Genomic DNA, 23,764 nt, shown 5'->3' with positions numbered 1-23,764 from the left:
AGATTGGTTCACTTGAGATGGTAAAGTGGATTCAGGTTAATTGGGACACTTTTTGACAGGTGAAGGTCAAAAAACGGACCAATTAACCTGATTTCATCTATTTATAAGACAAGACAGCGCAGGACTCATTCGATGGACAGCAAGCCAAACCTCTTCACCGTTCTTCCATTTAAAGAGGATATTAACATGCATAAGTACCTAATTTCTGGTTGTTTTTAAATCTGTGTATGAAAGATGGTTTGAGCCAATTACGTTGCTGACTATGTGTAATAGTAAGCTATAGTCCACTCCCACCATGAAATGTGATATCATATTGGAGCTGATGCATATGGGTAACTATAGGTCCGTTCAGTTCAGAATCAATAACTACACATCATTCGGAGACTTAACAGCCAGAGCAGTATGTATAAATAATTAAAGAGAGTTCATCTATTATTCTATGTTTAACCTCATCAATGCTCTTCTTGGTGGAGGAGAAAGAAGTTTGACTCTTGACAGGCTGTGATTGTGGATGGAGATGAGAGCAGCTGGTGATTGTCATTTGTTAATGGCCGGACATGGAGTGCCACTCGAGCAGGAGTCCCGTCAAATATGCATACTTGCCTTCTGATTGAGACTCAAGAACGTGCGCCACTTCAGCCGCTCCATTTCACTCCAATGCTTCCCTTTTCTTGTGTCATTTCAATGACTTGTTTTGTCTACACAATATTGGATCTTAAAACAAAAAAGTTACTTAATCACCCTCATGACATTGCAATCTTTGATATATATAGCTGTGGAAAAAATGAAGAGACCGTTCTAGATTTTTATTGTGAACATTTCAGTCCGGTGTCTGTTGAATTTCAACAAAATCAAACCTCAAGAGTGACAAAGTCATCCAACAGCAATGTGAAAGACTGACAGCATCACAAGACACGTGATTACTGTGATAAATATCCAGGTTATCACGTTAAAACATTTGAACTTTTCCTAAATACATGTACAAATATTACTGTTGTATTGCTTGAAAGTGAATGTGAACTTGTTTCTTAAAATAAAATACAGGAAGTTCGTAAGAATGTTAGTGAGTTCGATTCTCAAACTTTTCTTAAAACGTTCTCAGATATTTTTTTTAAGAACATCTTAATTTTTGTCGTAAGTATTAGCATGTGATCTGTAAAATGGCATTTATGATCACGTGTAAGGTAATATGTTAGCAAGCGTTAAAAAACATACTTCTTATATAATACTTTTTGTGTGTTACTACGGCACTTGTGACCCTCTCCATTTCAAATCACTTTGTCCCAGAATAATGTAAAAAGTACTCTGTGTGTGCTAATGGAAGCTAAAGAAAGGGAAGCCTTATTATTATTATATCAAAATAAACATCCCTTGGCAAGTAAACATCGAAATTATGATTCTGGCTCAATACAATACTAGTCACATGTGAAACAACCAAATACATGTATTAAAGATCTTATCTTATGAGATTTAAGACAACCATTGGGCTGTCTTAATGTTAAGATGATATATATGACTGCTTTTGTTTCGAGAATTTGGATTCTTCTTCATTTTTTCCTTATAAAGCGTTCACACCAGACGCGATAATTCGCTCGTAGTTGGACGCTTGAAGATTTTAAGTATACTCGCTTCATTCGCGGGTGAAATTCACTTCGCAACAGACACGAAATGGCTGACATGGATTTTGTTGAAACATACCAGATTGTCCGACCTCCTCACTCACTTTCTTCCAAGCAAGATCCTATTTATACCTGTTTCAATAAAAGTAAGAAGATGTAGCGTTCAGTTCCAGTTGTCCACATACAGCGACGATGATTTTGTCCTCTATTGTTGTTTCGGATTTCTGCCTCCGCTCGCTACGTCATGATCACGTCACTACTAGAGCAAGCTCCTGATTGGTTAACACGGCACGAATTTTCGCTGAAGTTCAGATTCGCGCAGCGTTACTCGTCCGCAGGATGTCCCATCGCGTCTTTGCATTGAATTAACATGTAAATCACTCACGCTTAATGCTTCATTCGCGGCAGGTGGGAACGCAGCATGAGATCAATCTTGAGAGAATCTTTAAAACTATCTGAAGAAGTTCTTTTCGGGAATACATAACATTCCTAACATTTTTCTTAAATTAGAATTTAAGAAAAAACATGTCAGTTAAGAAGAATTTTCTTTCAAAGAATGTTTAGGGAATCCGGCCCCTGTTTTTTTCCACAACTGTATATATTACCGTTTTATGTTGTCTAAGATCCAATATTTGTATATATTGTTTCATTTACCTAATTTTATTTATATAGAGAAAATAATAATATCACAAAACTAAACACGTATTTCATCATGTCAGTACTTTGTAAAAGGATGACCCGCATCTAACCCGACGCATAGTATTTAGCATTTTACACAGCATCAGCACATTTGTCAACCTGTCATGCAAGTTCTATTGCAAAGACAAAGGATGAATCTCTGTTCGACAGTTTCTCTCCACCACACAAACATTCCTCCTGAATTCCTGTGTCAGTGATCATTATATTAGGGCTGTTAATGAGTTTTAGGCGAGCGGGAGGCAGGTGCCAGAGATCATGTGCAGCACAGGCGTCAAATGCCACACATGGCGGCATTAGTGTGGAATGTCTTCTGGCATTCTTCAGCCCCTGAAGCCTTTGTTGTATCAGGCTTTAATACTTAAACCGTGTACATGGACATTCTGACAGTCACAGCTTGGCTGTATTGGGGGTTTATCACCTTTGACCTGCCGAAAAATTGCAAATCCCATTTTTAGATTCAATAGCACAACTCTCAAGTCACATGATTTGAGGAAGGGGTCTGTTCAGATTCCCACCCCTTAAAAGAAATGTGTATAGCGATGTTTGCATTAATATGCAAAATTACTTCTCTTACAACCGCACATATATCCTCAAACGCTTTGTCTCTCTTTATCTCCTCACAGACACCTCTGCCAGATGCTTTGGAGACACACGACACCATCAAACAGGTAAAAATGTCTGGAAACTTTTCAGCTCTGTGCCATATCATGATATCTGAACTCCACTAGGTTCATGTTATATTCTTAACACAGCCAGAAAATTTTCACCGATTCCAGCGACGGAGTTACATATTTATTTAGCAGTAAGCAGGCCTTTATCTGTATGCCGCTGACCTCTACGTGTTAGTAATGTTACGCTCAAGAAGTTATGCTGAGACTACTGAACATCTAATAATGAAAATCTAAATATAGCTCAAAACACAACATCAAAAGGCAAGCATTCAGTTCTCCTTTCCGACCACATAACACAACATTCTTCCAGAGAGAGAGAGGTCATAATAAATATTAGATGTATGTAATATGTAGGAATCTCTACATATAAATCTTTGTAGATCGCAAGCGTAACATTCTTATTTATTTATGTTATGGATTATTTTCAAACATTATTCTTGATGCATCACTCAAAAAAACATTGTGCAAACACAACTGCTGGGTTAAATTAAACCAGCAAATGGTTAATATTCGATGAAGCAATGGGTTAAAACAACCCAGCATTAGAAAAAGGTACAGTTTGTAGAAACCGCTGCTAGAGGGCGCACGATCAAAACAACAACAATCTCGTAACTTGATGACGGCATGTAGAAGCGTGGAATGATGGGATATGTTGTCTTCAACTCCACCGCTGATGGTACCGCTGATACATCAATCAGACGGGAACGAGAAATCATGTTAGCGGAAGAGGTAAAGTAATTATTTGCATAATTCTATACGGACCGACGGTACAATCTACTTCCGCATCTGTCTACGACAGTATCACGCGGTTGCTACGTCAGTAAAGGCGGTAACAAGGGGTGACGTGTATATGATGCCATTGACGAGCGACTAAACGGCCCGGTCCACTGTTTAGAATGGCGATTCTCTCAGGATTTAAAAGCAGTTGGAAACATTTGAGTTATTGTAAATACTCAGCTGAAAAAATATATCACATTGGCCTAGAGGCTTTTGGATATTTTACAGCATATTTCTTACAAAATGTACCTTTAATTTTAGGGATGCATGATACATTAATTTAAGATTTATCACCTTTAATATATTGGCATAAATGATATTATGAAAAATTATCAACAGATAAATGGACATTTTTAATGTTATCTGTATTGGCCAATAATTTTTCATAATACATAATACAATTTATGCTGATATATTGAAGGCTATAAATCTTAAATAGTTTCCTCTGGTTAAACTACTTCATCTTCACAATGCTCGTAGTTAAAATACAGTAGTGTACTGTCTTTCTGTCATGATCATTCACTTACTGCTATTATCAAAACATTTCTGATGTAGGTACTGTATGTAGATTCAGTATTTATGAATGTGTAAATTATAGGACCTAAAGCATATTGTTTGAATCATACTGCTGTCTGAATGCTTTCTGTCTTGAGACCTGTTAGACATGTGGCTATTGAAAACATTTTCTTGAAAGAACATCAATAATTTGTTTATTAAATTTAGCAGAAAAGTTGGAAGGTTAAAGAATCGTTGACAAGTGTAAAGTAGGCTTGGTACACGATTTTCAGGGGAAAACAGAGAACTAATGGTGATCTTGTTTTCTAATGTGAATGTTTTCATATAAAATCAGTTTTCCACTTTTTGCCTTTTGTTTCAGTCTTCGAGAATTTTATATTAATAACTAGATACTGTTTATCGGCCAATGTATCGGTTATCGGCTTCCAATGTTAAAGAATTATCGGTTATCGGCCAAAATTTACATATCGGTGCATCCCTAGTTAATATAAACCTAACGGTTGGGTATGTCCATTTTTGACCCAATGCTGGGTTGAAATTACTTCTTTTAGAGCGATACGTAACTCTTGGTTTTATCCTCCCATTTAAAAATGACATCCCTCAGATTCTTTTTGCAGGACTGCATACATTTCAATTATGAAAGCACATCTTCATAGTTATTTCACAGCCACAGGAGGTTCTAACACTGCAGTGTCACCATCTATTCGCTCATGTGATGCATGAGTACCTGAAAGAAGGGACTACTGTAAACATGTAGTTCCTGGTTCAGTGAATCAAATCTAAAGTCAAAATAGGTCTGTATCAATTTATCAAATTATCCACCCCCACATTCAGCCTATCTGTCATACTCAGTTACTTAAATGGAAAGTCTTGTCATTGATAAGTACGCTTGAGTAAACATCTGTAAGGTTATTCTTCCATTCAACTTACCCCAGTCCAACCACAAGTTTTCTAACCTGAAAGACTTACTGTAATTGCCGCTATGATTACCATAACCACCTGCTTCCTCTGTTCTTTGTTGGAAACCTACAAAATGAGAATAAGACTCAAAACCTGATATTAAAGGAGTAGTTTCGACTAAAGAAAAGGGGGTGACGTGGGGCTGAGTAAATGATCATGACATTTTGTTTTGAAAGTGAACTACTCCTTTGAGATGAAATTCTATTTATTTTTCGAATATATGGTTTAAGACGCACATCTGGGTTTGCGTACTTGTTTAAAGTCGGTAGCAGTGCATGATGCGAAAAACACAATATTGGCAAGGATTTACTGTGCCTTATAAGAGCTCTGGGAGGCTGTTTCATGTGTGGAATGCTCTCAGCACCTGGAGTGGTATTTGGTGGGCATTGTGATTCTTGGAGTGTGTTTCGCAAGAGTGGAAAGAGACACAAGGTCTTACTTTAAAAAGGGAACAAGAGCTCTTATCAAATCTGTTGTCTCTTCTAAAAGTTATGATCACTATTATTTTTGACAAATTAATAAATGTTTTATTTATAATATGGCCTTTTTAGATGTACAGTAAGGAAAGTGATAATAAATTACCAATTACCAATATTGATAATAACCGATTGTTAATTTCGTTCAGATAATATCGTAAATAATTCAGAACCTTTTTAAAGTTTTTCCCTAAGAGCCATAACGGTTACAAACTCTTTCTGACCCCCACGCTTAAATCTTTTGTGCAAGTTGTTGGCCAAAAAAACTGAAAACACAAAAGAAACCAAACTAAAGCTCAATTTCAATTTGAAAAGTAAAGTAGTTACCGCGATAATATCATAACACAGAATTCTGCTGACCCCAATAACTGCAAAGCGAAAAAGATGATATCTGTACAATACGAAACTCAAGCACGTTTATCTATAAAACAAGAAAAATATCTACTAATGGGTTAAGAAAATAAACGAGAAATGTGCTTATTTAAATTAGGTTTATATTTCTTAACCCGCTGGCAGATATTTGTTCTTGCTTTAAGTACTCACTTTATTTTGATAATTAAATATATATAAGATGTATCTTAGGCGAATTTGCTCAAATGTAGTTCTCTCTCGGCATCCACAGACGCAATATGTTAATACCATATAATCTGTCCTGAGAGGCCACTGTTTTCTCCTACGGTTCCTGCCGCCTCTATTGTGAGCTGGGTTTGTTTTGTTTGAAATGAAGCCTTTTGCTCGGCTCACCAAGGCCACAGCATCACGACTGCCTCTGTGAGCATCGCCCACAGGTGGAAAACACGTTTCCTCCCCATGACATGCAGGACGACGACTCTGTGCTGTTGCTACTTCACAAGCGATCGCATGTGGGTGACTAACACTTTGTATACAATGGAAGCACAACCACATCCCTGTCTGTATAGGGAGGTTATTTGTGTTATAAGCTTGGTGGGCGAGGCTGTATTGTAGTGTGGCGGACATTCATATTCAGTAAAGATCACGAAACTTCGAAATCTGATCTCCCACGGTGCAACTTTACAGCCACACATTCTGCGCATGGATATTGTTTTTTTAGGTAACTGTTTACACAGCAATCTGACCCAGACTTGAACAATGCCACACGTTCACTCCTAACAAAGTCATGCTGTTCTGTGACCTCCTAGACGTTTGGTTGGGGTACTTACGTGCTCCTCAGACACACTTGAAAGATGTCTCAGTGATTCATGGAAGAATGACTCTTCATACAGTGGCACAGAAATGTATTCAAATACATAAGCGTTTAAATCCATGCAATTTCCAATGAAATTCAAATGTGCGACAAACACCACTGGTCCCAATTGACTCCCATTGTATGGGCGCAAAACACTTTTTCTCAAAATATTTTTTTTTGTGTTCGTCAGAAGAAAGTCTCGTAAACATAAATAAATGATACAAGATTTGTCATTTTTGGGTGAACCGTCCCTTTAAGTGTCCAGATACGTTTAAAAACACTGTATTTTATTCCGTCCATCTTATATAGCTCTATAGTGACGATCCCAAATATGGATGTGCTTGTAACATTAATCTATGAATTTATGGATAAGGTTAATCTTATGAAATACGACTGTATTATCCAGGCACTGGTAAGCCAAGTTCTTTTTTGTTGTCACGTGTATCCTACGATACACCTATTCTCAGGTGTTCGTCACAATAAAACCAGTGCCTTACAGAGCGATAATTATTCCCCATGAGACTAGAGAATGCTGGGAAAATACTGCCAACAACTGTTCCCGTCTATATCCCTCTCCAGGGACAGAGTCATGAAGCAGAGATGACGGGAGAAAGATGAACATACTCGGGGTCTGTAGACGCTGTGTCTGGGCACACGCAGTGTAAAATGAGTTTGATGGAGAGTTGTGCCTTGTAGAGGTCTCGTAGGAGAGTGCTAGATATGGGTTGACCACATTTGCACAGCATTGGTTTTAATGAAGGTATACGAAGTATCCGATAAACAGTTGACAGGGGAGTAAAATATATCTGAAAAGTTCCATTTGTGTGACACTGGTATCTTCACATAGGAAAATATCACTTCTGTGATGTCAGCAAGATAATAAGAGGTTCCAAAATGAACACTCGCCAAGTGCCAAATGTGAGAAAGAGTTGGTTTTACTGAGCAAATAAAACATTTAATGGGGACATACTGGGCAGTTGACCACTTTTTCAGGAGTGGCAACATAACACAGGGTTTTATTCACACTGTGAGGGACTATAAAACAAAGTGAACGAGAAAGTAGAACGCACCACTGGCAAAACATCAATCAATATACAATCTAATGAAGAAAAACGCATTTCATGAGAAATATATAGAACAATACATAGTAGTTTCATAGTACACGGAAACTATTTGTTGTTTATAAGTTAATACAAATCCCAATGCGTTTGAATGCTTCTGGATAATATTCATCGTACAGTTCTGTTTTTGGAAATGCGGGTTTGTGTATGGTGCTGTAGCATACCAAAAGTCCTGTAGGCGGGTCAGCCGATCCCTCACGGGTCAGAAGCCAATTACATCACCATGACCGACGACCGGACCAGAGGCCAAGAGAGGGGCTCACATCACCGCCCTCAGCAACAACCACAACAAACAGTGTGAGAAAGAAAGGGTGAGAAATGAACCTTGAGACTTTATCCCTGGACAAACATAACAAACGTATAAAAGTTTCACCCATCCATAAAAACACGAGACTAGAGAAGGAGAAAACTGGGACAAATGTGCAATTCCTGAGCTGGAACAGATAACAAGTGACAGAAAACTCCCAACAGAACCGCATGGACTTGCCAAAGTCTTGGGGATGGGCTCTGTTGAGATGGGAGAGCAAGAAAACACTTTAGCAACTAAATATCAATATCTTATTGACGTTATTATAGTTTACTTAAAATATAAATAAAACTATTAAAGTATTTCTGTTAATTAAAAAACGTTTTTTATCTTTATAGGGTCATATGACACGGCAAACATCTAAAACAAACAATATTATTAATATTATTACATCTGTAATGCAATGTGTATACATGATTTAAGGTTCAAAGTCGTGTATTTTAATTTCTGCAATTTTACGTGTCTTATACATTATGCATGGGCAACTTTTAACACACCAAAGACACAGAAAAACACGTATTCGCGCCATATGACCCCTTTAAGTTGACGCACTAAAATTATTACCTGAAAACATTATCAAAAATTTATGACATAATAAATAATTTAAATGTATATAGAAATGTAAAAACCAAAAAGTAATAATAAAATTACCTAAGCACAACATTGCTTAAAAAATTCAAAATACTAAAATACAAAAACTACAATAAAACTGAATAAAGATCGGAAAGAAGATTAAAACTGTGCCAAGCAACACGCTAAGAAACCACTCAACACACCCTAGCAACCTGACGACAACACCCTGACAATCACCCACAACACCCTACCATTAGTCAATTTAGCCAAGCATCACAAAATAACTTTAATAAAAATAAATAATAAAAGCATTGCTTCAATATCCAAGTATTTATTCCCCCATGTTTGTCTCAACTTGAATAGACGTTTGATTTTTACAGTGTGTCAATCCCCGTTACCAGTTTCTATCATCATGTGATCGATATGTTTGCTTGGCAGTTACCGAGGAATAAAACTACGGATGTGTCGCAAAAACGGTGGCATGCTTCAGTAACTCTTTAAACCGTAGACTCAATCATGTGGTTGAGTTCTAACACTCCACTCCTCTCAGTTTGTTTGTGAGCTGGTGTGGGCCGCACTATCTGTGGGGGGTCTATCTGAACACAGCTTGGGAAAGAGTGATGGAATGACGGTGAAAAGAGAGCGAGGGATAAAGCGGCGAATGCAGGAGTGTATGAAAACAGAGATGCTAGAAGAAAAACAGAAGAGCAACAGCTTCCATATGTGGGTGGAGTGGGAACGGTAGCAGTCTTCAGTTTTGCAAATTCATCTCAGTGGAGGAGGTGTTGGAGAATATAGAGCTGGATGTGGCATGTTCTGTACGCACCTACGGCCGAGGCCAAAATCTCTGAGTGAAATCATAGGAATTGAACATACTTTTTTCATTCATTTTTGAATAAATGTTTGTGTAACAATTTATAATATCTTTGAATTCAGTTTATTTTGATTTGATGACAGCGCGCGCTCAAACCGGTGTGGACTTTTTAAGGGTCCAATAAGATTTTCTAATTTAAGAAAAAAGGTAGGAATGTATTGAATTCCCGAAAAAACTTCTTTAAACCGTTCTTAATTTTTTTCTCAAGATTGATCTTAGAAAAAAAGGAAGAAGAATCCAAATTCTCGAAACAAAAGCTGTCGTAAAGATCATCTTAAAATGAAGACGTCTTAAATCTCAAATCTCAAATGTTTAATCCGTGTATTTGGTTGTTCCGCATGTGGTGTTTATTGTATTGAGCCAGAATCATAGTTTCTACGTTTACTTCCCATTAAGGAATATTTATTTTGATATAGTAGTAATAAGGTCTAGCTCACTTACTTTAGCTTTCATTATTATAGTGCTTTTTACATTATTCTGGGACAAAGCAACTCACAACGGAGAGGGTCACAAGTCTTATGTCGTAGTAACATACAAAAAGTTTTTTTATATTTTTTATATTATAATAAGTATATTTTTTAACGCTTGCTTACATAGGCTATTAGCTAACATACGATCGTAAATACCGTTTAACACATCACATGCTAATATATATAGACTATATAAGAATGCGATGTGGTTGTTACACAAATTACGTTTATTGTATAGTTAAACATAAACAGTTACCACACGAGCCAGCCAAGTCATATTATTTTATTCTTACGACAAAAGTTAAGATGTTCTTAAGAAAATATTTGACAATTTTTCAAGAAATGTTTGAGAATTGCACTCACGAACATTCTTACGAACTTTGTATAATTTATCTTGAGAAAATTCGTATATTTTGTCTTTAGAATATTTTTGTGAATCCGGGGCCAGATTATTCGTTTTCTATATCCATGTAAACAAACACATATTTTAAAAAAATACTTTTGAAAACGATAAAAATTTCTAAACACATTCCTCATCTCCTATTGGTTGGCCAAACAAATAGCCCCGCCCTTAATTGGCACCACTGAGGCCATGATTCTGAGTCTGGCTTCATCAGGACACCGAAACAGAGCAATACTGTGACACCTTTTTGTAATTGTTCATTTCTTTCTCTCTCTTTCAGTTTTTGTCTGACCGAATCCTGAAAGCCACACGGGTGGTGTACAGCACTCTTATGGAGCGTAACCCGGGTCTCATAAGAGACAGAAAACACCATCTTAAGACCTACAGGTGCCTATTTCACTACATCACACCCAGTATGTTATATTCCTGGAAGCGACAGAAACACATCTGATCACTTCCAGAAATTAACTTTCCATCCGTTGAAGAAATACGATTTAGCTTGATTCACAAATATGAGAACATAATTATGTAATACTTTAAATGAAGTATTCTGCAAAATACGTGTTGCTCTGGTTTGCATCACAGACAGTGCAGCAGCGGGAAGGAGCTTGTTGATTGGCTGATAAAACTGAACGACTGTTTCCAGTCTCGGAGTCAGGCGGTCGGGATGTGGCAAGTTTTGGTGGATGAGGGCATTCTGGGTCACGGTAAAAAAACACAGTGATCTTTTAGGATGTGTAAACTAGAATTTGCCGGTTGTTTTGCGTGCTTACATTTGCATTTCCCTTACAAAAAAGTATATTCATTTTATAACAATATTTATATATTTTCATGTTTCATGCTATTTATGTTTTACTAGTGTTACACTACTGAATGCATTGACTAACTTATGATCCAATTTGTTACATAATAAAATAGATTCATACTGTATTATGTCATACTTAATAATAACATATTGTGATCCATGTCTTTTTTATAACATGCAGTGAAACAGGAGTTAAACTTCCAGGACAAAGACACACAATTTTATCGCTTCATGGAGGCAGAATTTGACCTTAATGGCTCCAACATTGAGAAAGACTCCAAAGAAGACGAGCTCCAGGAGAGTCTATCACTGCTGGTCCAGATGGGTCCAGATGCTCTGCTGACTATGATACTGCGAAAATGGTAAGACACAACTACACTAAAAATAACAAGCGTAGATACAGGGATGATAAAAAAATCTGCCCCGCCACCATTTTGGCTTTGACTTAATAGATCTACACGATCACCTTTTCACTGTTGAAGTATAAAATTGGCTTTACAAGTCTATTTTAAATGAATCAATGTTTTCACATTAGTTAAAGGTACTGAAAGAGGTAAAGAAAGGTCTGTCTTCATTTACTCATCCTCAAGTTGTTCCAAATCTGTATGAATGTCTTTGTTCTGATGAACACAGAGAAAGATATTTGGAAGAATGCTTTTAACCAAACAGTTCTTGGACTACAAGTAGGAAACTTTTATTTAATAATTTCTTTGTTATTTTGAACACAGAAGAGATATTTTGATGAATGTAGGAAAGAAATCAGTTCTTAGGGCACTTTTCATGAATAACTTTATTGTCATTTTTCCTACTATGGTATTCAATGATGGACAAGAACTGTTTGGTTACAAGCATTCTTACAAACATCTTTCTCTCTGTTCATCAGAACAAAGACATTTATACAGATTTGAAACAACTTGAAGGTGAGTAAATGATGACAGAATTTGTATTTTTGGGTGAACTTTCCCTTTAAACACATTCATATAAGGTAAACAGATTCAGCTTATAAATAGTTAGTTAACCAGTTATAACCACTTGTATTTCAACATTGAAAAAATGACCCACTTCACCTTTAATCTCAATTATAAAGAACATAAACGCCTAAAAATCTGTTTGCATGTTCCTCAGCCCGAGCCAAAGATCTCCAGAGGACCTTGAAGTTATTTATGAAGAGCTTCTTCATGTTAAAGCCGTGGCCCACTTGTCTACATCTGTGAGTCAAATGACACGTTTCATGTTTATTTGCGCCACACAATATCACGCATCCAACATTACCTCAATCCTTCGCTCTTTCCCGCAGGTACGGAAGGAATTGGCAGCAGTGCTGGTTTTTGAAAGCAATGCCAAGGCGGGAACAGTCTGTGAGTGTGAAAGCAATGATGAGAATTTCGTAAGCGGTGGGCGGAAAGAAAAAACAGCGCTGAGATTGAATTAGAGCAAGGCAGACAGCACGGTTAACACTGAATGAGATGATTAAGTCTTTCGATTTGATCGTTCTTGGCTGCGTGCTGTATGATGATTGACAGTCTTGTATCAAAAAAAGTGAGACAATGAGAAAATGAAAGCATTTGCGTCAAAGCGGCTTGCATACTAAATAGCAAGAGTAGGCTCTGTGCATTATCTGATAGAGGTTAGTCACACTTAAAATCTGTGCATGTGCATATATTCATATAGCTTCAATAAAAATAAAAAATGCACAGAAAAACTGGTAGACCATGGCATTGTTGTGGTTTCATTGGCCAGCCCCGCTGAAATAAACAATTGAAACCATTAAAGTAGTTATAATGGTTTTTATAGGGATTTGTATTGGTTTAATGGAAACTGTTATTGTTCTACTGGTATGTGATGGTTTCTATTGGATTAATAAAAAAAATAGAAACCATCACAGAAATCCGAATGGTTTCCATTAAAATACCATTAGGAACCGGCCTTTTTCCAATAAAATAATTTAAAAAATCCTTTTTGTACAACGTTTTGGGCATTATTACAACAGGATTTAACATCCCACCAAAACAATCCATCACATACAAGTAGACCATTATAGTTTCCATTAAAACCAATACAAATGTCAATATAACCATTAAATCAGTTAAAGTTTATATTGTGTTCTAGGCTGGGTTCTAATGTTTAACAATAGAAACAATTAAAGAAATGATAATGGTTTTAATTGGTTTTAAGTGATTTGTATTGGATTTAATGGAAACTATAATGGTTCTACTGGTATGTGATGGATTCTATTGGTGGGATGTAAAATCCTACTGGAATAATGCCCAAAACACTACAAAAAAGATTTTGTAATGGTTTTAATGGGAAAAGCTAATGGTTCATTATGGTATTATAACAGAAACCATTAGAATTTCTGTAATGGTGTCTGATGGGTTTCTATTGTTTTTTCAGCAGGGTTGGTAGATCATTGGGATAGATGTCGAAAGTTCATTGATTTGACTCCCAGAAAACGCAGTTCTTCAGATAAAAGCATCTGCCAGATGCATCAAAATGCACTTTAACTCTTTACATGTCTGTTTCTGTATCAGTGTTCAGTCAGGGGGACAAAGGAACTTCCTGGTACATCCTCTGGAAGGGCTCTGTTAATGTCATCACCCACGGCAAGGTAGAGTCATCAGGCCTGAGTTATGTGACCTTTAGAAGACACTGGGTTTTAAAATAGATTACATTGTTTAAAAGTAATTCATAATGTATGCTTCCTGTTGGGAATGTTTATTTCATGACCTTTAGGGGTTGGTTACCACACTTCATGAAGGGGACGACTTTGGACAACTGGCTCTGGTGAATGACGCCCCCCGTGCCGCCACTATCATCCTAAGGGAGGACCACTGCCACTTCCTGCGGGTGGACAAGCAGGACTTCATACGAATCCTTAAGGCAGGTTCTTTGTTTGTTAGAATGTACACGGATGGGTTCACGTCTCGGATAAGGTCGGAAATCTGTATATCAATGTGCTGTGCCTCGATCTTCAGTAAAGATTGTATTTTTAGGATTTGGGGTTGACTTTAAATTGCTTAAAATGCATAAATGTCAAATAACCTGAATTGTTCTGCAGGACGTGGAGGCCAACACCGTCCGTCTGGAAGAACACGGTAAAGTGGTTCTAGTCCTGGAAAAGATCTCAGCGCAGGACTCCAGCTATCAGGGTGGATCAGCAAACAGCAACAGGTGGATGACTTCTTCACTTTTTATTTAAATGTACATCTTAAATAGACAAGTAAATACTTAAATTGAACACTATAAACTGTAAAAGTAACACAACAAAATAAAAAAACGTCACTTTTATAATTATGCAGAGAAGATGTACACAATGCGACTGTAATGGTTATAAATGACTCCAATTATTAATATGAATTACTATCCCTCCATCTGTCTGTCTATGTCTCTCTCACTCTCTCTCAGATATACAGTAATGTCAGGAACGCCAGAGAAGATTTTAGAACACATGCTTGAGAAGATTAAATTGGAAACTAATGGAAGCGATTTTATAGGTATGACAGATTTACCATCTCGGTTGATAATATTAGTCTGAGACCAATGCTGGTTTAAATCATTTTGATATGAAATTCATAACATTCTGATATCAAAACAATTTGTGGAAAATAGCAAAATAAAACAAAGGTGTTGACCAATCAGCATCAAGGAGGGAAATCTTATAATTGTTTATACAACGGTCTGTCATATAATAAAATATATTCATACTGTCTTACGTAATTATACAAAAAATACATATTTTTAGCTTTTCGGGTCCACTGCGTTACATCAAATCCGCATCTCTGTTTTATAACAGTTAGAGATGATATTCTTTCAAGAAATATTTGTACCAAAAGATTTCTAGTCATTTTGAGTTTACATATTTGTTACAAACTACCATTCAGGTGATTTGGACTGTTCTCATGTTCTCCATATTACCCAGAAAACAAGTGGGTGTTACAGAGGTTTGTTTGTCTCTTGTGCTTCTACAGATCCTAGCGTGAGCGACTTCCTCTTAACTCACCCCGTCTTCATGCCCTGCAGTCAGCTCTGTGCCGCCCTACAGCATCAATATCCTTCTAAAGCCTCATATCATCTACTTGAAAATATCTTGGTTTCTCTGTTTGGTTTTTCAGTCTGTTTGTGTACTGTAGCGTTGTTTGGAGTCAGATATTATTCCTTAACCTGCGCGTGCACTTACCAAGCAGAACCGTCTGAAGGCACGGATCTGGAGAAGGCAGCGTATGCTCTCAATACCAAGCAGAAGATTGTAAAGCTGGTGTGTCAATGGGTGGCTCTGTATGGTTTGCTGCTGAGGGACGACCCTGTGGGTTCTGAATTCCTGGAGGTTAGAAAAAAATCTAAATTTTGACATTTTATATATCATATATTATTGTATATTTATATCAATATTTACTATGGATGCATAATATGTCAGTGACAATCTCAGAATCAACCAATCTGTTTTTTTTTTAAATCAGACAAAGTAATTCGTAAAGGCTTTTAATCCTTTTTCTATGCCAGGTTTTTAGTGCTGTCAAATGATTAATCGCGATTAATCGCATCCAGAATAAAAGTTTGGGTTTATATTATATATTTCTGTGTACTGCAGATATGAATTTTGTATTTATAAACACATGCATGTACATGTATGAATATTTAGGATCTTTTTATTTATTTATAAAAGTATGTATTTATTTATATTTACCAGTAATTAAAATGATTTATAAGTTATTGTTTATTTATATTTTTCTTTTTCTATATACATGCATTTGACTGTGCTTTTAAACACAAAATTATTATGTGCTGTACACAGACAAATATTATGTAAACACAAACTTTTATTTTGGATGCGATTAATCGTTTAATAGCCCTGACAATTTCTAAACATTGTTCACCTTTTCTACTTTAAGAAACACGCAATAGTATAGATACAATCTCAATCATAACACTGAAACAATTATTGGTTATCTGCTAAATGAATGCATCTCTAATTGCTTCAGATGTTAAAAGATTTAATAGCAGGGTGACAATGTCCACTTCAAAGATTAGCTTTTTGTGCTGACTACTAAGTGAATTTAACCCAAAAGTGAGTTTAAATATCTTTGTGATAGAAATTCAGAGAGGGGGTGATGGCTGATTCCAGACTCTCCAATATGCTTAAAGAACAACTGAGGGACCGGAGAAAAATCAAAATGTAAGAATTCACACACAACCTTCAGTAGCAGATATATAAACAGATATATAAGGTCCTAATAATGAAAGAAATGGCATGACATTTGACCTGCTTGTACGTCACTGCACTTACATCTCCTTATTCACTCTCCTTAGAACCGAGAACGGATGCCAAACTTTAACAAAGGTAAGAAGCTTCTGTTGAGTTTCTTACTCCGTGGGAAAAAACTTTGAGCGATAAGAGGCCAATAAATCCTAAGCACGGACATTATGACAGGGCATGATAAACAGACTTGCCGGTGGAAAAGTCAACAGTTCAGTACCCACAGTTCCTTAGGCTAACTCACAAAACAAACGTAACTAGCGCTCTGATAGAGTGGCACCGGCTATGAGCGGTGACGGCAGTGCCCGCTAAAGTAGGTCAACATTATTCACCATCATATAAAATCCAGCCAGCCATTTTATTGTTTGCGGTGTGTTTGAGAACAGGCATCTAAATGACAATTATAAATTACTGGTAATTACAGAGACCTTTTTATAAGCATTTTCCAAGCATGGGATTTTGAATGTCTTTGTAGAACAGCAGGAATAAGTCTGGGGTTATTTAGGGTACTTGACGATATTTTCCTCATTTTGTCTAAATGAATATTAAAGAATATTCAAAAAAAAAAGCTAAAAATATAAAGCTACCAAAAAAGGTTTTCTTTGATCTTTAAATCAACAAAGGGTTCCATGATGTCATGTGGACCAGACAACCCAGATACTTATTTTATCTATAATTCCTCGCATTCTTGAAATACGACCAAACCAAGGGCCCGAAGTTATTTCTTTCAAAGAGTAAAACCATCACACGGGTAGTTTTGTGTTGAAAGGTCCTTATCTTCTTCAGAAACGCTGATATCCAATGTTGTTTTCTATTTGTTTCAGCTCAACCAAAAGTTCGATTGGTTTTCAAAATATGAGGAACCTGCGGGGAAATTGCGATCGATAAGAGCCCAAGATAAAGGTTTGTATTTTTACTTCAGTAAGGCTTCAAATTAATTTCCCAAATTGCCCTGGCTGAATTTGCAAATTGGTGTAGAAAAAATGGACTAGAATCTTTCTTCATTATTCAAGCACTTCCTTCTCCAGAAAAAAATAAAAACAAGCCGAGGACGTCTGGTTGATTTACAATGACCCAAACCTTAATTTTATTCAGTTCTTTTTGTCTGTTAAAGTCTTGTACGAGATCTTAAAACCGGACCATAAAGTCGTGACGCTGATGTTACCAGTCGATGCCTCTGTGAAGAACATCTTGTCTACATTAGTGGATCCTGACAGCAACTATGTCCTGGTGAAGATGAATTCTTCGGGAGGTAAGCTAACTGATTCCTATGTGATGTGCTAGAAATGTGATGTTGTATTTTGGGGTTAAGCACTTATGTTGTTAAATCATCTATTGCATTTGTTAGTTTTTATATAATTCTGTTATTGTGTATGGTGATGACCCCCTAGAAGTCAGAACTTTATGGTTAAACGTTAACACATTTGTATGAATCTTGCAACAATGTCCTGAATTCACCACCTAATTCTGGTGACAAGAGAATAAAACTACATTTAAAGGTCACGTTTGTTAAAATAAGCGAACTAAGTGAGGTTGCGAATTGCAACCAATGGCCTTTCGAAACACTACGGTGTCTGACAAAGGACTAAGATGTCACGTTTTCACTTCTATGCCGAAGGAGGTAACATATTTACGATTTGTCCGTTAAAGGCTTCTGTAGAAACAACATGGCCAATTCCATGCAAGGGGACCCGCGCTGCTTCTATGTCCAAACAAATCTTCTCAAACATTGGTGTACTTGGCTCCATACCTATCAAAACCTGCGGACCTGAATTCTATTTTTTTCATGTACTGTAAGTTTGTTTTTGTGCGTATCAGACAGAGTCCAGCTCAAGTTGGAAGCCACAGCGGTCTCTGCCTCTCTTGGAGTGAACGAGAGGCTTTTTCTCTGCACTACAGACCAAGTGGAGCAACTGGTGAGAGACAAGATTATCACTTGGGCAATCAATCCACAGCTGTTCTGCAATTCTGATAGAACAAACTGTACAAGCTGTCATAAAGTTGCATCACTATTAATTTGCAGGACACAAATGGAAAGAACCTGTACTAATATAACATCATTAATATATGAACGCACATTGCATTAAGCATGAACACAGTTCGTCTGTAAATAAGCACATGGTTACAGAGGCTGTGCATGCGCTGTGTGACAGAATATAGCCAAAATCTCACTTTTTGAGTTGTGTGGTGAGTTTATTGGTTATAAAACAGAACTGACAACATAAACAGAAAATATGTAAATGACAACGGCTTTATTGGGCAAAAAGCGGTATGTAATGTTCAGAGAGCAGAATCGAAACGGGTCTGAAGTTGCACATTTTGCTGCCTTCAGGTGCTTTTGGAAATTCGATAATTCCTACCTCAACCCGGAAATATTTTACAGAACGGTGTTAAAGTTAAAAGATACTTGTAATGTTTTAATGTTACTAAATACTTTTAATGTTAGTAAATCCAGATGTTATTTTGGTGGGAAAAATCCCACTTCCGAGGTCTATTGAACACAGGATTAAAACGACGTGATGACGTCACAAATATTTTAATTAACGCGTGATATCATCAAGCACCACAGTTTCACAATATCCTAGTGGAAATTTTAGAAATGCATGCATAATTCAGTCCTCTATCTCTTACAAAATAGAGAACCGTTTAAAAAATGACTGATATTAAAACAGCTAGTAGCTATATTTTTTTTAGAATGAAGTACAGTAGCCAGCAAAAATGTATATCTATGCATCAATTTACTGAGACTCAATTAAGATTTTTTTCTCTAATATGCAACAGACCCCTGTAAAAGACCAGCTCGGCCCTGAGAAGAACACCATAGATACGCTGGAGCAGATGGGATCCAAGGACATCGCATGCCAGCTCACCGGCTACGACTGGGAGATCTTCAATGCCATGCATGAGGTGACTGACATACCACAACACCAGAACGACACGTATTGTGTCACAAGGTGCGATGGGTCATGTGTGCAGATTATCTGTCAGAGAATCAAGCGTGGGGTGTCAGATAAGAGTGAAACACTGACATATAACTTTACCGCCGCTCTGGTAAACACTTGAACAAAGTGTCTGACGCCTCATTGTCCTCAGCTCACAAATACCTAAATGAGGTGAATCAGATGAAAGAGAAGTGGAAGCATTTCAATGGCATTTCAATGACTTCTCCATGTTCTGAGTAGACACAATCTGATCATTCCAAAGTTCCCCTGAAAAAACACAGAGTTTATCTTGTGAAACAGCGATTTACTAAGAACAAATAGCTTTCATGAATGATCATCGTAAAATGCCACTTCTAAATCATTTTGCCTTTGTTGTTGATCAGTGAAAATAGTCACAGAGGCTGAAAATTAATATTATTTTTTCTTTTTATGCTTCATGGATTATATAAACATGGGTGATACTTATGTTAGTTTTCTGTACTACAGGTGGAGTTGGTCTACTACGTTTTTGGACGAGACAAGTTCCCAGGTGCCACCACGGCTAACCTTGAACGTTTTGTCCGTCGTTTCAATGAGATTCAGTATTGGGTTGTTACTGAATTGTGTCTCTGTGAAGATCTGGTCAAGAGAGCAACGCTACTGAAGAAGTTTATCAAGATAGCCGTTGTGTGAGTAGTCTCGGAAATCTAAAAAAGAAGCACACTTTACAAAATGACAAAAATGTGCCACCTTAATCCTAATATCAATCCAATTCATAGTGAAATAAACACATGTGACAATGATTTGCATCGCTTGTTGTCTGCCTGGCATCTGATTTGATCTATTTCAGTTTAAAAGAACAGAAAAACCTGAACTTATTCTTCGCCGTGATGTTCGGGCTCAGTAACAGCGCTGTTCAGAGACTAAATAAAACATGGGAGGTAAGGAGCAGTATTTGTACTTAACAACCGTTTTAAAAGAAGGCACTCTTGTTGCTTTTACTTCTGTTACTAATATCAAATACAATAAGCTTTTTCAAGAAAGACTCAAAGCCGGTGCTGTTTGTTTCATCTAAATTAACAGAGACTTCCAAACAAAACCAAGAGGATCTACTGTGCATATGAAAGACTGATGGTGAGATTTGCTTTATAATATTCTTCTTTTTTAACTTTACACTTTGTCCATGTTCTTTGTCATTTCTAAGTCACATCCATGCATTGTAGGATCCATCCCGAAATCACCGAGCCTACAGACTGACTGTCTCTAAACTCAGCCCTCCATACATCCCCTTCATGCCGCTGCTACTTAAAGGTGCAGTTGTCTACCAGAAATCCATCACTTACACAACAATACATCGCTGACATCATGAGCTATTTAATGATAAAGAGTTTTTCTGTTCGAGTCTTACCAGTATGGTCAAATGTATGCCCTGCTGAAAAAAGCAAATGAGATTGTTCAAAATGGTCACAAATAAAAAAACGCTGATTAAAACCATTAGAGAATTCATGTAGTGTGCTCTAAACCTTATTCCGGTAGGATTAAATGGTTTTCTATTGCTTCCCATCGGCTACAATAGACAATATCCCACCAATAGAATACATCAACAGAACACTGCTGAAAAAAACAATAGAAACCATCAAAGAAGTTATGATGGTTATAATGGTTTTTAAGGGATTTGTGCTGGTTTTAATGCAAACTTAATCTTTCTTTTGGTATGTGATGGATTCTATTGGTTGGATGTTAAATCGTACCGGAATAATGCCCTAAACACACTACAAAAAGGAATTTTGTAATGGTTTTAATGGAAAAAGCTAATGGTTCATTATGGTATTTTGATGGAAACCATTAGAATTTCTGTAATGGTTTATTATGGGTTTCTACTGTTTTTTTGTTCAGCAGGGCTGCTGAAGAACACAATAGAAAGCAATACAGAAGTTATAATGGTTTTAAAGGGATTTGTATTGGTTTTAATGGAATCTATAATGGTTGAACCGGTATATGACGGAATCTATTGGTGGGAAGTTTTATTCTACTGGAATAATGCCCGAAACACACTTGAAAAGATGAATTTTGTAATGGTTTTAATGGAAATGGTCCATAAAGGTATTTTAAAGGAAACCATAAAAAATTCACTGTTTGTCGGATGCTGAAAAGATAAAAAGCTACAACAAATTTCCCAAAACGATTTGAACGCATCAGTAAATTTATGAAAATGTATTTGACTTAATATCTCTCATCTCATACTGTAGATATGACATTTATCCATGAAGGAAACAAGAACTTCACTGATAAACTAGTCAACTTTGAGAAAATGGTGAGTTCGATGGCTTAACGTTAAATGTTGGCCTGCTCCTTGTGAATGTGTTTTGCAGAAGAGTGCATTAAAGTGAATGCTTTCTAACTTATTGTATATTAAATATACATTTTATATTTAGAAACGAGTCAATTTAATGTGAGCTTTTACCTGCAGCGTATGATCGCGAGGACAGTGAAAACAGTTCGGGAATGCAGAAGTCAACCTTACGGTAATATACTCCCCCTAGTGGTGGGGAGCGCACATTACACAAAACACTTGAACGTTTTATGCATTTTATGATAATAAATAAATCTTTATAATTGTGTAATTCTATTTCATTTTAAATATTTTGTCATTTTTATTATTATTTATTAAATTCAGACAAGTTTACGAATAAACAAGCAACAGAGAAAAGAATAGTAACAAAAGGCAGACCTTGAATCTCATCATATATGTGAGACTTGTCAATTAATAGGTAACAAAAGTAATATCACTTTTATATCAATAACTCTATGAAAATGAAAAGGATAGAGCTACGCGGCACTCAATGTATTTGCTAGTTTTACGATTTCATTCAAGAAAATTCATATGGAGTCGGCACTTAAGTTTAGTTTCAACACATAATTAAGTTGTTCCTCATCTTTGTTTATTCTTTATTTATTTGAATCGTTTTTCTTTTTGCAGTTCCTTCATCTCCACAAAAGGGTCTGACAGAGAGAATGTTTTTGGATGCACAAGCAATACGAATATCAACATGTATGTTTTTTAAAGCCAAGATTATAAATATATAAAAAAATTGAGCATAAATGCATACAAATTTGAACAGGCGTGCAAAACTTTGATTGTCTTTTAAAGATGTATATAGAATACATGAACCGCTACACTGACCTCTCTTCTCATCTCTCGTAGATTCAGATCAATCTCTGAACCTGCGCAGTGGAACTTTTGAAAGACAGTACATTCAAAACCTTAAAGTGATTGACAATCAGAAGAAACTAACTCAGCTATCCAGAACCATAGAACGCTGAGAGACCACGAGACGGCCTTTCTTCACCCCTGCTCTGCTCCATATTGGAGAAAAAAACATTTTATGCGACCTATGGAATCCATGATCACCCTATGTGTGGTTATGTGGTGTTACAGTCAGTGCTTCATGGACTGAGCTAAGCCAAGCACTTCTCCAAAAATGTTGCGGTGCCCCCTGTGGGCCAAATCTGACACACACTAAACCACAAGCAATGAATTTCACTTTAGTGCTGCTGGCAATAACTGTTATTTATACATTTGTATACTATAACATTGTTGAGTTTCTGTTTCTTGGTTTATAAGCTTGAGATAAACATATGTAGACATGCACACGCATGCGGTCATTGTAGTTTTAAAGAAATAATTAACTTATGGTTGAATTATTAAAAATAAATGCACGGTTTTTCACAATTGAGTGACGGTTGATGTGAATTTTAATAATTCAACCTGTCACGACCAGTTATTCTTAACATTACAGTATTCTGGATTAGTGAAATGTTAACCATTGAAGTTCATTAAGAAGCATTTGTAGAACAACCGTGTGCAGATTATTATATACTTGTAAATACTATTCCAACGCTTTTGTTTAAACCAATTAGTGCTGTAAGATAGAACCACCAGTTTCGTAGACATTATAAATATATATGTGAAAGTATATCTTATGCATTTTTATTATGAAGTGTTTATTTTTTATAAATAAATAAATAATTGAAAATTGAGGAACTCCATTTTTATTACAAAATTATAATGCTTAAATGATTCATTTAAAAAAAAACTTTCATTTGTTGA

At 36.4% G+C, this 23,764-nt stretch overlaps 1 protein-coding gene across 2 annotated transcripts in view; it reads left to right on the top strand.

The window, feature by feature from the left end:
• rapgef3 (Rap guanine nucleotide exchange factor (GEF) 3) overlaps positions 1–23,690 on the top strand; it is a 31,727-nt gene extending 8,037 nt beyond the window's left edge. For both annotated transcript variants that reach the window (XM_056733104.1, XM_056733103.1), the window contains 26 exons: positions 2,942–2,986; positions 10,954–11,060; positions 11,259–11,380; positions 11,660–11,840; positions 12,604–12,688; positions 12,776–12,836; positions 14,010–14,086; positions 14,212–14,358; positions 14,537–14,649; positions 14,884–14,972; positions 15,447–15,525; positions 15,652–15,802; positions 16,569–16,651; positions 16,786–16,816; positions 17,557–17,635; positions 17,847–17,984; positions 18,551–18,648; positions 19,514–19,639; positions 20,161–20,342; positions 20,504–20,594; positions 20,737–20,787; positions 20,877–20,964; positions 21,903–21,967; positions 22,124–22,178; positions 22,634–22,705; positions 22,859–23,690. In XM_056733104.1, coding sequence (XP_056589082.1) covers positions 2,942–2,986; positions 10,954–11,060; positions 11,259–11,380; positions 11,660–11,840; positions 12,604–12,688; positions 12,776–12,836; positions 14,010–14,086; positions 14,212–14,358; positions 14,537–14,649; positions 14,884–14,972; positions 15,447–15,525; positions 15,652–15,802; positions 16,569–16,651; positions 16,786–16,816; positions 17,557–17,635; positions 17,847–17,984; positions 18,551–18,648; positions 19,514–19,639; positions 20,161–20,342; positions 20,504–20,594; positions 20,737–20,787; positions 20,877–20,964; positions 21,903–21,967; positions 22,124–22,178; positions 22,634–22,705; positions 22,859–22,977 — 2,535 coding nt within the window. In that variant the 3' untranslated portion in view covers positions 22,978–23,690. The remainder of the gene's footprint in view (positions 1–2,941; positions 2,987–10,953; positions 11,061–11,258; positions 11,381–11,659; positions 11,841–12,603; positions 12,689–12,775; positions 12,837–14,009; positions 14,087–14,211; positions 14,359–14,536; positions 14,650–14,883; positions 14,973–15,446; positions 15,526–15,651; positions 15,803–16,568; positions 16,652–16,785; positions 16,817–17,556; positions 17,636–17,846; positions 17,985–18,550; positions 18,649–19,513; positions 19,640–20,160; positions 20,343–20,503; positions 20,595–20,736; positions 20,788–20,876; positions 20,965–21,902; positions 21,968–22,123; positions 22,179–22,633; positions 22,706–22,858) is intronic.
• Positions 23,691–23,764: the final 74 nt, after the last annotated feature.

The sequence above is a fragment of the Triplophysa dalaica genome, chromosome 20 (assembly GCF_015846415.1).
Source record: "Triplophysa dalaica isolate WHDGS20190420 chromosome 20, ASM1584641v1, whole genome shotgun sequence".
In the NCBI taxonomy this organism is placed as follows: domain Eukaryota; kingdom Metazoa; phylum Chordata; class Actinopteri; order Cypriniformes; family Nemacheilidae; genus Triplophysa; species Triplophysa dalaica.
The sequence above is the reverse complement of the archived record's forward strand: the minus strand, read 5'-3'. Positions and strand labels throughout refer to the sequence as shown.